The sequence below is a fragment of the Schistocerca piceifrons genome, chromosome 6 (genome assembly GCF_021461385.2).
Source record: "Schistocerca piceifrons isolate TAMUIC-IGC-003096 chromosome 6, iqSchPice1.1, whole genome shotgun sequence".
Lineage (NCBI taxonomy): Eukaryota > Metazoa > Arthropoda > Insecta > Orthoptera > Acrididae > Schistocerca > Schistocerca piceifrons.
In genome coordinates, this window is record NC_060143.1 from 196,050,720 (window position 1) to 196,069,324 (window position 18,605).

Sequence of the window (18,605 nt, forward strand, 5' to 3'; positions counted from 1 at the left end):
ACAAGAAGTACAGTTCCAGGAAACTTTAGTGTTTATCATCATATGAAAGTGTGTCTGGATAAGTATTCTCTCCTACAAAGAAGTTGTTTTGATCCGTTTTTGATTCACAAGAAGACAGTGAAGTGTAGCCTCCGAGAAATTGATATAAGATCAGTATTGAAAGTGAATCAGTGCATGGGACTTAACATGAAACCAGGAGAAAAGTTATGTTCAAGGTGTGTTACACTGCTAAAAAATGAAGAATAATCCGATAATTTACATGACAGTGACGAAGAGTATCAGCCACCTACAACCACAGCGGATGAGCAATTAAACACTTCAGTGACTGCTCTTGGTTCGTCTCCCATGAAGACACACAAAGTCGGGAAAAGAGACAGGCCCAGCTATGGTAGACAAAAACTACAAGAAGCTCAAGTGGAATTAAAACACAAAATAGCTGACACACTAATGATGGAAGAGGAAGAACTATCTGCTCAAAAGGAACAGAAATCATTCCAGAAGTGCTCTGATTTGGACAAAATTGTGTGTGATTTGAAACAAAAATGTGCCATAAGCATACGCCAGAAAAAAGTAGCTATTCTTACCCTTGAACGTTCCAGCTGGTCTATTGACTACACTGCAAAGGAATTCAATGTTTCTACATATATGGTAAAGCAAGCTGGAACATTTTCTCAAAAGCAATCCAAGGAGTGCTTCCACAATTTCAGTAGGCTCAGGGTAAGCAGTTGAGTTCAGAAATAAAGGTGCTAGTGTCGGAGTTTTATGAAAATAATGACTACAGCCGAATAATGACTGGAAAAAAAGACTGTGTAACGGTGAAAATGGGAAATGTATGTGTATATATGCAAAAAAGACTGTTGCTATGCAACATATCAGAACTATGTGTAGAATTCAAGGAAAAGTATCCCAATACCAAAGTAGGTTTATCATCTTTTTTCAATCTTCGGCCAAAATGGGTTGTGCTTGTAAGTGCAAGGGGCACACACAATGTTTGTGTATGAGAGACCCATCAAAATGCAAAGCTGAGGTTTGCTGCTATAAAGGATTCTGATCCGGATTACAAAGGTGCAATTAAGCTGCTAGTGTGTGACATACCAGTGCGTGATACACAGGTGTGAAAAGTGTCCTGGTAAGGCAAATCTTGCAGAACACATGAATAACAAACTGTATGGTGAACTCCTTATGGATGACGGATGAATTTGTTTCTTATAAACAATGGACACACATGGATCGCACAAGTCTTGAAACGAAGCAAAGTACAGTGGCAGATTTTGTTGAAATGTGTTGTCAAAAAATGGACAAACTGACCACACACAGCAACAGCACAATCGGCTTATCTCCATTTTTGTAAGGATAATTTGAAACAAGATGAAATTATAGTAATACTAGACTTTTCTGAAAATTATGCATTTATAGTTCAAGGTGCCATCCAAGGATATCATTGGGACAACAGTCAAGCAACTCTCCAGCCATTTGCGATTTACTGTAGTGGTTAATCAGGTGATGTTATGAACCTGTGCGTTTTTAGTGACTGTTTAATTCATGATGCCATTGCAGTTCATGCCTACATTCACACTGTCATGCCATATGTGAAAAACAAGCTGCCTTTCATACATTTTGTGAAATACTTCAGTGATGGGGCAACTAGTCAGTACAAAAACTGTAAAAATCTCAAAATTTATGCATGCATTACTGTGATTTTCAGATTCACGCAGAATGGAATTTTTTCACAACAAGTCATGGTAAAAATGTATGTGATGGTATTGGTGCTACCATGCATGGCATCACGAGCTAGTCTGCAGCACACTACAGGAGGTCACATTCTAACACCTCTTCAATTATTTACCTGGGTACAGAAAAATATCTCTGGCATGCAATCATTCTATGTTTTGAAAGATGAGGTGAAATCAGCTGAAGAGTTGCTAAAAGCAGACTAGAATACGTTAAAACTGTTGCAGGCACAAGGAGCCATCATCACTTCTCTCCAGCAGACTCTGATAATGTGCAGTTGAGCAGACTGTCCGGTTATAACTATAGGTTCATGCACAACATGTGTCTTCACAGTGTGTCTGACTCAGGATTCAGAAGCAAAAGCAGCAACATACAACCAGGTTGCTATGTTATTGCTGTTTATGATGACAAATGGTACTTAGGATGTGTTGCAGAGCGCTGTGAAGCAGAAGGTGATGTATTTGTGAACTTCATGACACCAGCAGGACCAACAAGATCATTTCATTGGTCACGTTTGGCAGACAGGTGTTGGATTCCTTTTGAACATATTCTTATGACAGTTCCAGTTCCTACCACAGTGTCAGGAAGTCAGTACAATTTGCCACTCAGTGTACAGAGTACAGTAGCTAAAGTGTGTTAGAACTTTTGTTCGAAGCACAATCGACTGGTTTTTAGCAGTTAAGGTGCAGTAAACATTAATGATAGGTTGTGTGAATCTGTCAATATGTTTTTGTTGCTTGGTGATTAAACAGTTGTGGGAGAGGATAAGAAGAGGCAGAACAGTTTACAATATGTTTTTACAAAATTGTGTTGTGGAACAATGGCCACATCACCAAGTACATCTGTCAACTTCCATTGTACACAAATATCTTGCAATAACATGCGGAAATTTTGAGATATATATCATTATGGTTGGAGAGCTGCATCACACCAGTCTCAGGACTGAGGACCACAACAACAACAACATCATTATGGTCTACTTATGCAGTGTGTGAAATTTGGCTTGGATACCACTTGTCCCTTTTGTGCTACCACACTTCGGAAATCCATGTTTTTCAGGTAATTTTTCAAATTTTTGTATTTTCGTGTGCATGTATCTCAGTTTTGTGACTGATATGGGTATGATGAGTTCGGTGTGTGTTTAGGCCACATTAAGCTTACAAAAAAAAATTTACACCCTTTTTGAGTGAATTATATTTGACATAGAGGGCACCTACAATAAGTACCTTTCAACGTATTACATTTTTAAAATCACATTTTGGAATTTTTTTATTTTCCCTCGGAAATATGTTGTTGGTGTTTTGATTCATGGAGTGTGTTCTCTAAATAGATGTTACTGGGTTGTAAAAATTTCACTGGACTCTGTGGAATAGTTCCAAAGTTATTAAGACCTGAAGTTGGCTCTGAAGATAGATTGCCAGATGCAGGTTGCAATTTCCGGGTCACGCCACCTTCTTTCACAACTCATAACAATTCTGGAACTAATACTTTGTACACGAGTGTTCCACACGTGTTAGAATTAGTGTACTGAATTTCAGTCAAATCTGAGACTATGAGCTGGAGACCCTGGTTGAACTGACATGGAATGACCCATCGTCGAATTCGGAGGAACATTATTTAGCACAACATTATCTTCACACCCAGTGAACATGTTCTTGGACGACCACTTTTATTGCGAATCTCATGTTCAGACATGCTCCACTGTCCTTGTTAATGTGACACCAACATAAAACGCGGATTCAATACGTGATTACTGCAGAACACTTATTAGCACCAGAAAATATCACCTTACAATGAGAGCTAATGTACGTAGGTGCAGCTATGCACGGCGCGACGTGTTAGTGTGTATCAATGGTGTGGCAACCAGGGTGCTTTACCAACCGAACTGCTGGTGGCGTGTTTGGGAAAACTGGCTCGCCATTGGTGTTACCTGGGTGACGCTGTCATGTGCCCTCTGGTGAGCCAAATGTCAAGAGTCGCTACTCATTTTAAACACAGTATAGTTGTCTTATTACTGCCCACTGATACATAGCATAAGCACGCAGTCTGGGTTTGTCTTTGACAAAATTTGTTTGTAGCCTAATACACTTTACATAAGAGAATGCCTTGATGCCACACAACTACATTAGTGCTCTGTGCAGTTTCTACGTATCTACTCCACAATCTATGAATGTATGTGCTGAAAGATGCTTCTTATAACATTCTCAATTTTTCTCATTTCTTGTTCGATTTTTGAATAGTGCGCATAAATAATGCATTAATAGGCTTCCATGTAAGTTTAGATTTTTCTGAGTTAATGTGATGTGATCATTTCATGCGAAATGTGTGGGAGGAAGCAAAAATACTGTTACTCTTCTTGAAATTAAGCTCTCAGAATTTCAACAACAAACCTCTATGATGCACAGTGCCTCTTTAATAGTGTCTGCCACCTACCTTGTTGGAGATTCATTTATTTGATAATTCTACAACAAGTACTGTAAATCTCATTGTGGAGAGCCTTAAAGGATGCGGGAAGAGTCAAGCCACTGCACGATACTTCTGTCTCTCGTGTCAGGAACTTTGGTCTTCTGTGAGCTGCAATTACTCCCTCTACTTTCTCTACATCCCTTCATGAAGGAGACCCAGCTTCTAGGGATTTGGAATGAGCCAAATTATACGTTACGTGTTAGAAGAACCCATTGCAGGCTCATGTTAACACAAGTACATTAACTAACAAAATGCTAGCACATGACTGAGAATCACAAGGTCTCTGAAGAGGTAGCAGTGTTATGGGCTTGCATTAATATTATTTCTGCACACCTCTGTAGAATAAATATTACATTTGCATTAGCTGCATATCTTGTGACGGTTATGCTGTAAAACAGTACTATCTTGAAAGACACAAATACTCCTAACTTCAAGTCATAGTAAGAGACTTCTGAATGCGAAGTCACATTTTTTTTTTTAATTTGTCCATTTGCTGGTGTCATCTCAGTTTCTTAGCCACTTTGGTTCTTAGGAATTTCCTAATGAAAATTTTTGCAGTGTATGCTCATTTCTCTCTGTGTGGTCTCTGTAATAAGTAATAATTTGTTTGGGATTGTGTCATACAAGTTTTTATAAGATTGAGTTAATCAATTTAATGTTGTAACCCTGTGTCACTATTATCTTGAGTGTCTGAGGAGTGGGTGTGTTTAATTCCTGTAGCAGTATCCTTGTGTGAGCGGGAACATTACAGTTTACGGTAAATCTGTAGTAAGTAAAGTCGACGCAATACTGAACATTGTGGGCTACCACATTTGTTTCCAACTCCTAATATAGCTTTTCCCTTGCTTTATTTGAAGTGTAATTTAATGTTGATCAGAAACGTCTGATTAGTGCCTTTAATTTTAAACGATAGTGAAGAATATACTGTGCAGTGTGATGACTGTGTGGAATGATCTCGGTCTACTTACCGCCTTATCTTTTCCCTTCCATATTTCAGGAGCACATCACCAGTGAAGAGACGGGAGGGGACTGATATCTCATTATTCAGAAACATTACCCATAAATACTTGGGTAACTTAGGAGATACTTAATTGATGAAAGGAGAGAATATAAAAATGCAGTAAATGAAGCAGGCTTCAGGCAGTACAAACATCTCAAGTATGAGACTGACAGGAAAAGTGAAATGGATAAGCAGGAATGGCTAGAGAACATATGTAAGGATTTAGAAGTGTTGTGTAAGATGTCATACGGAATGGTAAGGAGAGGTGGGCAGGCAAGTTGTTCGGCAGTGAGCATCATAGGAAAGCCAGGCAGGAGCAGAAATGATTAGCAAACAAGATAACACAGTAAACAAAATATTTACTTAACTTATATTTCTCCTAGCATATGAAGACTTATTACAAATAATGCAGCAAGAAATAGTTCAGCTATCACTATATCAACAAAGATGAGGCTCTCTGAACTAAAGCACGAACTATGGTGTCGGAGCCGTGACTAGGCGGCATCTGCATAGCGCCACGTAGCGAAGTGACTCTGAGTGTGAGTAGGCTGCGTGTCTGCCGCTGGCCATCCTATTTGCAGCGGCAGGGGGAGCTCGTAGTCTAAGAGCCGCTGGAAGCATGGCTCAGTGGGAATGCTCCATTGGGTCCGCTGGATCCTGCACGGTCGCTATTGGTGTCTGATGGAAACTTGCCAGCTTTGATGCCCCTGATGTGGTACAGGTATGTGATACCACAAGAAGTATATTTCACTAGTAGAAAGATACACAGGCTACAGGACAATTACAGACCTTCAGAGAAAAGAGAAGCAGCTGTATGAATAGCAAGAGCTCAGGTAGAAAACTGTTCCTAAGCAAAGAAGGGAAAGATAAAAGGTGTATATAGAGGATCTATATGAGGGAGATGTACTTAATGGAAATATTATAGAAATGGAAGAGGACGTAGACGAAGATAGGTGGGAGATGTGATGATGCCAGAAGAATTTAACAAAGCACTGAAAGACCTATGCCAAAACAAGGGCCCCGGGAAGAGATAACATTACATCAGAACTATTGACAGGCTTGGGAGAACCAGCCTTTATAAAACTCTTCCATCAGGTGTGCAAGATATGAGACGGGTGAAAATACCCTCTTACTTCAAGAATATAACAATCTACATCTACATCCATACTTCGCAAGCCACCTGACTGTGTGGGGCGGAGGGTACTTTGAGTACCTCTATCGGTTCTCCCTTCTATTCCAGTCTCGTATTGTTCGTGGAAAGAAGGATTGTCGGTATGCCTCTGCGTGGGCTCTAATCTCTCTGACTGTATCCTCATGGTCTCTTGTCGAGATATACGTAGGAGGGAGCAATATACTGCTTGACTCCTCGGTGAAGGTATGTTCTCAAAACTTCAACAAAAGCCCGTACGGAGCTACTGAGTGTCTCTCCTGCAGAGTCTTCCACTGGAGTTTATCTATCATCTCCATAACGCTTTCGCGATTGCTAAATGATCCTGTAACGATGCGCGCTGCTCTCTGTTGGATCTTCTCTATCTCTTCTATCAACCCTATCTGGTACGGATCCCACACTGCTGAGCAGTATTCAAGCAGTGGGCGAACAAGCGTACTGTAACCTACTTCCTTTGTTTTCGGGTTTTCGGATTGCATTTCCTTAGGATTCTTCCAATGAATCTGTCTGGCATCTGCTTTACCGACAATCAACTTTATATGATCATTCCATTTTTAAATCACTCCTAATGCCTACTCCCAGATAATTTATGGAATTAACTGCTTCCAGTTGCTGACCTGCTATATTGTAGCTAAATGATAAGGGATCTTTCTTTCTATGTATTCGCAGCACATTACACCTATCTACATTGAGATTCAATTGCCACTCCCTGCACAGTGCATCAATTCGCTGTAGATCCTCCTGCATTTCAGTACAATTTTCCATTGTTACAACCTCTCGATATAGCACAACATCATCCGCAAAAAGCCTCGGTGAACTTCCGATGTCATCCACAAGGTCATTTATGTATAATGTGAATAGTAATGGTCCTATGACACTCCCCTGCGGCAAACATGAAATCACTCTTACTTTGGAAGACTTCTCTACATTGAGAATGACATGCTGTATTCTGTTATCTAGGAACTCTTCAATCCAATCACACAATTGGTCTGATTGTCCATATGCTCTTACTTTGTTCATTAAACGACTGTGGGGAACTGTATTGAACGCCTTACGGATGTCAAGAAACATGGCGTCTACCTGGGAACCCGTGTCTATGGCCCTCTGAGTCTCGTGGACGAATAGTGCGAGCTGGGTTTCACACAATCGTCTTCTTCGAAACCCATGCTGATTGCTACAGATTAGATTTCTAGTCTCCAGAAAAGTCATTATTCTCGAACATAATACACGTTCCACAATTCTACAACTGATAGACGTTAGAGATATAGGTCTATAGTTCTGCACATCTGTTTGACGTCCCTTCGTGAAAACGGGGATGACCTGTGCCCTTTTCCAATCCTTTGGAACGCTACGCTCTTCTAGAGACCTACGGTACACTGCTGCAAGAAGGGGGGGCAAGTTCCTTCGCGTACTCTGTGTAAAATCGAACTGGTATCCCATCAGGTCCAGCGGCCATCCCTCTTTTGAGCGATTTTAATTGTTTCTCTATCCCTCTGTGGTCTATTTCGATATCTACCATTTTGTCATTTGTGCGACAATCTAGAGAAGGAACTACAGTGCAGTCTTCCTCTGTGAAACAGCTTTGGAAAAAGACATTTAGTATTTCAGCCTTTAGTCTGTCATCCTCTGTTTCAGTACCATTTTGGTCACAGAGTGTCTGGACATTTTGTTTTAATCCACTTACCACTTTGACGTAAGACCAAAATTTCTTAGAATTTTCTGCCAAGTCACTACATAGAACTTTACTTTCGATTTCATTGAACGCCTCTCGCATAGCCCTCCTCACACTACGTTTCGCTTTGTGTAATTTTTGTTTGTCTTCAAGGCTTTGGCTATGTTTATGTTGGCTGTGAAGTTCCCTTGGCTTCCGCAGCAGTTTTCTAACTCGGTTGTTGTACCACGGTGGCTATTTTCCATCTCTTACGATCTTGCTTGGCACATACTCATCTAACACATATTGTACAATGGTTTTGAACTTTGTCCACTGATCCTAAACACTATCTGTACTTGAGACAAAACTTTTGTGTTGAGCCATCAGGTACTCTGAAATCTGCTTTTCGTCACTTTTGCTAAACAGAAAAATCTTCCTACCTTTTTTAATATTTCTATTTATGGCTGAAATCATCGATGCAGTAACTGCTTTATGATTGCTGATTCCCTTTTCTGCGTTAACTGTTTCAAATAGTTCGGGTCTGTTTGCCACCAGAAGGTCTAATATGTTATCGCCACGAGTCGGTTCTCTGTTTAACTGCTCAAGGTAGTTTTCAGATAAAGCACTTAAAAAAATTTCACTGGATTCTTTGTCCCTGCCACCCGTTATGAATGTTTGTGTCTCCCAGTCTATATCTGGCAAATTCTAATTTCAAAGAAATTAGTTGCTAACAAATGTGAACATTTATGAACTAACAGTTTAATAAGTCATTGTTGCAAAACACTAACCCGAATTATGTACAGAAGAATAAAAAAAAAAAAAAAAAAAAAAAAAAAAAAGGGTAGAAGCTTACCTTGGGGAAGATCAGTTTGGATTAGAGAGAAATGTAGGAACAAACGAGGCAGTACTGAAATTATGACTTCTCTTAGAAGGTTCGTTAAGAGAAGGCAAACCAAGGATTACACTATTTGTAGATGTAGAGAAAACTTTTGAAAATGTTGACTGGAATACTCTTCGAAATTCTGAAGGTAATAGGGGTATGACACAGAGAATGAAATGTTATTTACAACTTATATTGAAACCAGGTGGCAATTTCAAGAGTCAAGGGGCATAAAAGGGAAGCAGTGGTTCAGAAGGGCATGAGACAGGGTTGTAGTCCATACCCAATGTTATACAGTATGTACAATGAGCAAGCAGTAAAGGAGAGCAAAGCAAAATTAGGAGTAGGAATTAGAGTCCAGAGAAAAGAAGTAAAAACTTCGTTGTTTGCAGTGACAACGTAATTCTGTCAGAGGCAGCAGAAGAGTTGGAAGAGCAGCGGAACAGAATGGACAGTGTCTTGAAAGGTGGATATAAGATGAATAGCAAAAAAAAAAAAAAAAAAATGGATAATGAATGTAGCCAGATTAAATCAGATGATGCTGAAGGAGTTAGATTAGGAAACAAGACACTAAAAGTAGTAGATGTATTTTGCTGAAGTAGAGAGGATATAAAATGTTGAGTGGCAATGGCAAGAAAAGTGTTTCTGAAGAAGAGAGTTTTGTTAACATTGAATATAGGAAGTCTTTTTGAAAATATTTTTGAGGAGTGTAGTTACAAGTGGAAGTGAAATATGAGTGATAAACAGTTTAGACAAGAAGAGAATAGAAGCCTCTGAAATGTGGTACTACAGGAGAATGCTGAAGGTTAAACAAGTAGATCACATAGCTAATGAAGAGATACCAAATAGAATTGGGAAGCAAAGAAATTTTTTGTCATAACTTGACTAAAAGAAGGGATCGGTTGATAGTAAACATTCTCGGACTTCAAGGGGTCATCAATTTAGTGCTGAAGGGGGGGGGGGGGGGAGATAAGAATTGTAGAGGGGAGGCCAAGAGATGAAAACAGTAAACAGATTCAGAAGTATGTAGGTAGCAATAGTTACTTGGAGATGAAGAGAATTCCACAGGGTAAAGTAGCATGGAAAGGTCCCTCAGACCAGTCTTCGGATTGAAGCCACAACAATAAGAAGTTCCACCTGAAATGTGCAATTTGTAGCAGATCAACTTGCCGTGATGTCACTCCTAACACAAATACAAATCGAAGCAAAAGACCTCAAATAAGGTGTGCAAATGAGCCATTTTTAATTCCAAATGTAGAGATCCTGAAATCTGTGTCATATCGGAAGGCACTTCCGTGCAGAGAGATAAGTGATACTGAAGTGTGGAGGGCATGATGTTTGTGTAAGTGTAGCAGCAGAGAGCGGGAAAATAGTTTGTATTGCCAACCCTTTTGCTGCAGACAACAATCAGGTTCATTTGCCTACGCTGCATCGTATTATACGTTCAGATCTATGAGGAAAATAATAAATTTCAAAACTAGTTTTGATCTGTCATCTATGAGTAAGAAATCTTATGTCAGTGTTCATGACATTGTGTCTGTTGCCTCAGCATCATGTCAGAAGACGAGAACAGTTGACGCAGCTTTGTGAAGATGTTAAGTAAAATTTTTCTCAAAGACAATTATCTCTGCCAGGAGATCATTGTAACTGATTGCAATATTTGCCATATTATTGCGATTTTGGACAGTATTATAAGTAAAAATGTAATACTTAACAAAATTGACTTCAAAATATGGCTGAACTAGTTATACTTCCTTGATGTAGAATTTTTCGGTATGTTCTCATATTTTTTGCTGTCAAAGAGCATTAGGATTTGCTGTCACAGAGCACTAGGAGTGTAAACTTAGTTGTTTGATATTACCGTGACAGACCACATTTATCCTCCATGGAACAAGCAAAGAACTAACCACCTTCTTCAGATAACACTAGGAAATGCTATCCAGTGACATCAAAAATCAGATATCTCAACAGATAAACCTCTGTGTCATTTTAAGACATTTTCCAGTTCGTGTCTGGAGGATGACCTGTCAAAATATCAGTTGTTTTTGGCGACTTTGTCCAGCTGCATACTTGCACTTTTTAGAGCATAGTAAACACTGGGAAAAGCTTAAATTTCTCACCTATCTAGCTGCTTTTCTCAGGCAGTAAGTTGAAGATTATAGTTAAGTCACTCATGGCAGGTGAATATCTGCATGGTCCTTAGTATACAAATTCTCAATCAATAAAGGCTAGGAAGTTCTCATGCAATATTTATGCATTTTTTTTTTAAACCATGAGTCTTTAAAACCAAGAACTATCATTACCTTACTGTGTTCCAAAGTCTACTTCGTAATACAGTCATCACTGAGTTTGTGTCTGAACCATCTAGTTGTAAATTTACAATGATAGGTGTAAGGCTTATATCCATCTACACCTCCCTATCAGTCTTCTTCCTGAAGCTTTCCAGTGTACCACACAGTATGCCCACATTGGTAGGGAGATGGCGTCCGTTGCTTTGTGCACAAGTGATTCAGTGTTTTGCTATCTTGAATGTTTTGTTGTTTACGAGCATGTAGCGTTTAACCTGTGCCAAAATTAATTCATTCTGATTGTGATGTGAGGGTAAAAGCCAGTCTGAGAGACCACATTCAGGTGCAAGTAAGTCAAGTTCTTACATTGTGTTGTGTTACGTGTGTAAATAGATGAGCTGCAGAAGTATGGCATGGACTATAGCAGCTTGTAATAGAATGCCAACTGCACAGCTGTCTGTGGATGTTAGCATTGGGGGTGTGACAGATTCAACTGTCGTATTCATGTAGGACAGACATGACATTGAGGATGGTGGTGGCCAGCAATAGACTGCTTGCTCGAATTTCACAGGCATTGGTGGTGGGGTAGTGACCTGTAAAAGCTGGAGTCACAATGGCACCATTTGTGCAATGTGTGAAAAATGGCTGAATTTGTCAAAAACTAAATAATGGCACTATAAAACCAAATAAATCTGAATGGTCAAGACAGTGAAATGATTTATTGCCACTTAACTGACAGTCCTAAGTGGAATGACCCAACTACTACTGGTAGATAAGATGATGGAACTTGAAAGCGAAATGTCGACATTGGGTTTGTAGGTCACGTGCAAATTGTGGAAGGTAGGATTCAATTATGTACTCTGTACTCAGAAGAAGAAGAAGAAGAAGAAGAAGAAGAAGAAGAAGAGTGCTTGTCAATCAGGACAGATTTGTTACTAGGCAGAAATTGCTATTGTTGTATGAAGAACACAAGGCAGTGCCAACCTTGTGGAAACTTCACTTCGGTTTTAACAGTTGCTAAAATAAATTGAGTTGTCTTGTGTGAACAGAAGTAGACAGTTGCAAAAATGACATACTGCATCAAGTTTTTACAACAACAACAAAAAGGATCAAAGTGGCCAATGGTTTATTTAGGTGAAACGTGCATTGATAGAAATTACATGTTAAATAAATGTTGGCCATGACAGTGGAGAGGTAGTACTGTCTAACAAACCATTCTTTAACTGTTACATTGCATTCAGTAATGGACATAAAAAATTTAAAAAAGTAGTTACAGACACAGCTTGTTAAAAGATTACCTCCTAAAAGTATAGTCATTTTTGATAATACTGCATGTTACGACAAGCAGGAGGTTAAACCACATTCTTACAGTTCACTAAAATGTGAAATACAGTTCTATTGGCTAGTAAACACAAATTTTGAGACAGAACTGAGGAAAGTTGAACACAGTTGTGAAATACGAGCCTTCTCCAGTTCATTCATTTGACAGTTTTTCAAGAAAATTGTATTGTTTCCCTCTGATTACACCATATCATCCAACTGAAATTCTGAGGACCGATCTGAAACTTTGCAAATAATAAAATCCACATTTGTAATGTCAGCCACCTCTTTCTTAGAGCTGTAAAAATGACTGATGCATTCATTGCTGTTACATTGGAAGACTGGAGAAAAGTGGTGTATTGCATTAAAACGCTATGCGATGAACATGGGGGGCAGGGGGTTGGGTTGTTGATGGATGAAAAAGTTGTAAATACATTGTCAAGTCAGCATGGAAGTGATAAGTCATCATTGCTTTCCACGACTCAAATGGCAGTTTGTGAATCAACGCACAACTGAGGAAGGAGGTGACATCAGTGTGGAAGATATTTGTATAATAACTGCCAGTGAAGGGTTGCGAACCGGTAAGGCAACGTAAATATGCTGTACGTCCTCTTGCTCTTCTTTTCGCAGGGCGCGCATGAGTGAATAGGATACATGGGCAGTAGATCCTTTGCAGGACACTGATGTGTATCATATGACAGCACTCCATTTTTAAGGAACTGGGGAGTTCACTTTTGCCATCATTCCTCTCTGTTTCTTAGTCATGAACATAGCAATGCTGCCACTGTGACTAAATTTTCAGTTTGCTTTGCCTTCATACGGAGGAGAATGAGTTAGTTACTGTGGTAAGAAAACACGGTTATGGATGTCAGCTGTATGGCAATGGCCAACGGCTTTTCTGATCTCTCAAATCAGATAATTTGCATAGATGCAGTTAAGAATAAAAATAATTTATAATACAGATGTATTTACTTCAGCAGGTCAATCCGCCATTGTACAAGACAGTTGATGTAGCCCCTTTGTATGGAGATGGCACTGTTAGTTAGTACCTGTTTCGTTGGAATGTTAATCCCATACTAAAGGGGCATAGGATATTATCTTGATCCATCATTTGACTCATTAGTGGAGAGCTTTTTTTCTTATAGTTCTGAATATTAAATGTCATAGTGGTTAGTTCCTTCATCTTTCTGAAAATGTTTGTTGCTTTTGTGAGGTGGTTTTTCAAATATTTTATATGGTTTCTCTTTGCATAAAATATCATATCATTTGCTATAGTAACAGAAAAAAGCAGGTGTTAGTCATTTGATTTCTTTTTATTCGTTGTAGTAGAAAAAAAAAGGGCTGAAACCAATTGTCTCTTCCCGCAGGAAGTGTGATAACTAGTGATGTCTTGGAAGAAGAAAAACGTCTTGCAGAGAAGGCAGAACAAGCAGAAAGAGAACTGCAGAAGCAATTAGAGGTTTGATTTACCATACACTGCTTTTTTGTTTTGTTTTAATCTAATGGTTATCATGACATGCTGGTTGTTTACCGTTGATGTCTTAACTGCAGGAACAACAAGCACAAGAACTTAAAGAACAACGTATGAAGAGGTTATTGCATTTGCTGACTAAAAGTGAATTTTATGCCTGTTTTCTAAAGAAGAAACTTGAAGAGACTCAGCTGGAAAATAAAATGTAAATACCTACTCTTATTTGTGCTTTTAAAGGAAATCTGTATTGCCTGATAAATTTTCTTAACAGTTTGAATTTAATAGTGCATTATTTATTCGACATTTGATTTAAAAATCTGGTGGTGGTGGTGGTGGTGGTGGTGGTGGTGGTGGTGGTGGTGGTGGTGTCCTGGAATGTGGTCCAGAAGATCTCAGGTTAAATTCTGTCAGCTCTTGGATTTTTTGTGCCACTTTTTTCAATCTGGTAGTGTCTGTTAATGTGCAGTATACTGAGTTATTAAAGTGTAGGACTCAGAGTAAAAGTAAATTTTGTGATAGTTCTTATAGTTGCAGCATTTGTCTTGCACAATACAGTAGAGGTGTCATTACATCAGATGAGGAACTTGAAATGGGTGATACTGTATTTGCTAGAAGGGTATATGAAAAAAATTCCAGTACCAACAAAGTGATGCTAACAGTACTCACAGTGCAATGAGCAGGACATTCATTAAAAATGTATTTACATTGCAATGGTTACAAAATTGAATTAAATTTACAAAGTGTCAGTTTGACAGCTACATTTTTATTTCTATTACTTTCAGGTCTTTAATTTGTTTTCAGTGTTACCATCCTTATTTCATATTTCACAAACATGCACTGTACTTTTATTTTACGTTCATGCTCAAGGCACTGTAATCTTTGGTAAAATTGGTATCTTGAACATTCTCTACAGGTAGGTTTTTAAGACATGCTTCAGACAAAGTTCCATAACAGAATCGTGGCTGGTGTGTTGCATATTTGCCTGTAATTGGAATTTATTTTGAGATAATCAGCTCAATGTAAATGCTGTCCTTGGTCCCTGTTTGAAGTTATATCGGCTCATTTATTTTTACATTTATATATTTATCATTATTCATCCAAGGATCATTTCACAATGATACAGAATTTGTCGAGGTAATACAGTGCCAAATTATCTTCACGATCCATATGGGAATGATGTTGGGGGTTATAGTACAAGGGTTGAAACTCTAATAGTGGCAACTATTTATTCACAACCAATACAAAAAGAGTTACATATTTGCACCTGTTACTGTCCTTCAAAGTAGTCACCAGTGTTGTGTAGAACCCATTGCCAGAGATGTGGAAGGCGTAGTATACCGTTAAGAGAACCTGTTCTGTTGATGGTGCGAATGGAGTGGTCTACTGCCTGTCGAATCTCTCTTAACAGTTCTGAAGCGAATGCCTTGAAGTGGTTCATTCATCTTCAGAATCAAATCAAAGTCACAAGGACCTAAGTCCGGAGAGTATGATGGCTGGTACAGTACTTCACAGTACCATCGACCAAACAGAGCAGTCACAGCTTGTGCTGTATGCGCCCACGTATTGTTGTGCAAAATGATGAGTGGGTTGCGCAGAAAGTGTCACCACTTCTTTCGCAAAGCTGTTCGCCGTTGATGCTCCAAAAATGAACAGTAATACTCTGCATTGATAGTCATCCAATCTTGATCCAACTCCGTTGTTCTTGTTTCGAAAATATGGTGACACCATTACATTAGACCGCTCGTTCACAAGTGACTGTGTTTCCATCGATTGTGCGCATGCCATGATGTGGGACGGGCAAGTCCATTTGTTTGGAGGTACGGTAGGTATGTCAACAACGTGTGCTATCAGTGACAATGCGACAGCAGTAGATCCTATTGCATTGTGTCTCCACAGCAGTGTTGCCACTATTTAAGTTCCAATCCACGAATATTCCTAGTCATGATTTAAAGCTGCTTCTTGAAACATTGTCACCAGACTTCCTAGGGATGGTTTCCCCTAGGGATGGTTTCCGTGTATCTTAAAGAGTCTGCCAGTTCTTTCAACATCTCAGTGACACTGTCCAGTGGATGAAACAAACTTTAGACCATTACACAAGTGATTTGTAAGTAATCTCTTGTGTTGACTCATTGAATTTCCCTAATAAACTTAAGTTTGCTACCTGCTTTACCCACAACGGAGCTTATGTGAGTGTTCCATTTCTTGTACCTACTGTTATACCCAAGTATTTGTGTGAGTTTAGTGATTCCAGCTGTAATTCACTAATATAATATTAATAAGATACTACGTTTCTTTTTCATTTTGTGAAGTACACAATTTTACATTTTTGAACATTTCAAGCAAGCTGCTAATCATTGCACCACTTTGAAATCTTATCAAGGTCTGACTGAGTATTTCTAGAGCTTCGTTCATACTGTACTTTCTTGTAGGTAACTGTATCATCTGCAAAAGTCTGAGGTTACTATTGATATTGTTCACAAGGTCATCAAAATAAAACATGAACAGCAAGGAACCAAACACACTTCCCTGGAGAACACCTGAAGTTACTTGTATATCTGTCAATGACTCTCCACCCGAGATAACATGCTGCATTCTCCCTACCAAGAAATTTTCAATCCAGTCTGACATTTTGTCTGGTGCACCATGTGATTGTACTTTTGATAATAAGCATATGTGTGGTAATGAGTCAAACGCTTTTCAGAAATCGAGAAGTACTGCATCTACCTGCCTGCATTGATCCATGGCTTTCAGGATGTCATGTGAGAAAAGAATGAATTGGGTTTCATATTATGTAAGTTTTCAAAATCCATGCTGGTTGGCATTGAGGAGGCCAGTCTGTTCTCGATACCTCATTGTTGGAGCTCAGAATATGTTATATGATTGTGCAGCAAACTGACATCAAGGATATTGGACATTACTTTCGTGGATTACTTCTGTTACCCTTCTTGTAGACAGGTGTGAAAGAAAGCAACTACTGAGAACAGTTCTCTGTTCGAGGTAACTAAGACAAATAACAGTTAACAGAGGGGCTAACTCAATTGCGAATTGGGTATAGAATCTGATAGGGATTCTATCAGGCCCTGGGACTTTGTTCAGTTCTAAAGATTTCAGTTGTTTATCAACACCACTGACATTAATATCTGTATGACTCATCCTTTTAAGTGGTGTGAGAATTAATTTTAGGGCAGTACTCCTGGGTTTTTCCTATGTAAAAATAAAAATAATAATAATTACCAGACACCCAGAATTAAAATTTTTAACAGAACAATGACTAGCTGATCAGATCCGTGTAATAATCAAAAATAACAGGATACCCCAGTCAGAATTAGAAAACATCAAACAACAAGTACAGCAAATACTGGAACAGAATAATGTGCAATCAGAAGAAGAAGAAGAAAATACAGTAATGGACTCAAACATCCCAGAGCAAACAAACAAAGAACAACGCGCATCAGTTAAACAATCAGAGGAAAACGAAATCTTAAGACAGCCACTAGAACAAGCACAAATAGAACACGAAGTGACACACATGTTAGATGTAGAAGAAAAATTTCAGCTGACATATATAGAATACAAAGACCCAAATACAGACATTAGACCATTCTTGCATAGACCCCCAAATAACCCACAAGTCGAAAGAACAACAACAACCATCAACACAATCATACATAACAAAATAAATGAAAATACAACTATGGAAGAGTTACAATTACTGGTTTATATAGGAGCACTCGCTTCGCTAAATATACACACTAGGCAGAGATCAGAACCAGCCAACACACAGAAGAAACCCAGAAAACCAGCATGGCAACACACGCTACAGATCAGAATAGAAAAACTGAGAAAAGACATCGGACAGCTAACACAATTTATAAGAAATGAAATGTCAGACAAAAAACAGAAAAGGTTAGGTAAAATCTCATAACAAGAAGTGATAGAGCAATTAGATGAAAAGAAGCATAAATTACAAGCATTGGCCAAACGACTTAGAAGAAACAAAAAAAGTGAAAATAGAAGAAAACAAAACCAAACATTCAACACAAACCAAAAGAAATGTTATCAGACAATAGATAACACACACATTGAAATAGACAATCCACCAAACATAACAGACATGGAACACTTCTGGAGCAACGTACGGTCAAACCCGGTACAACATAACAGACATGCGGCTGGCCGAAGTGGCCGCGCGGTTCTGGCGCTGCAGTCTGGAACCGCGAGACCGCTACAGTCGCAGGTTCAAATCCTGCCTCGGGCATGGATGTGTGTGATGTCCTTAGGTTAGTTAGGTTTAACTAGTTCTAAGTTCTAGGGGACTAATGACCTCAGCAGTTGAGTCCCATAGTGCTCAGAGCCATTTGAACCAGAACAGACATGCACGGTGGATACAAGCAGAAACAGACACATACAAAACGATACCACAAATGCCTGAAGTGATAATTTTGCAACATGAAGTCACCCAAGCAATTAATTGTACGCACAATTGGAAAGCCCCCTCGAAAAGATAAAATAGCAAATTTCTGGCTAAAGAAGTTCACCTCAACACATTCACATCTAACTAAATTATTTAACAGTTACATTGCAGACCCATACGCAGTCCCTGATACACAAGGAATAACTTATCTGAAAC

The 18,605-nt window shown here is 38.9% G+C and overlaps 1 protein-coding gene across 1 annotated transcript in view; it reads left to right on the forward strand.

Moving 5' to 3' along the window:
• Positions 1–18,605, forward strand: part of LOC124802952 (lymphoid-specific helicase-like) — a 149,930-nt gene that overhangs the window by 13,254 nt on the left and 118,071 nt on the right. The window contains 2 exon segments of the mRNA XM_047264041.1: positions 13,872–13,963; positions 14,056–14,180. Coding sequence (XP_047119997.1) covers positions 13,872–13,963; positions 14,056–14,180 — 217 coding nt within the window.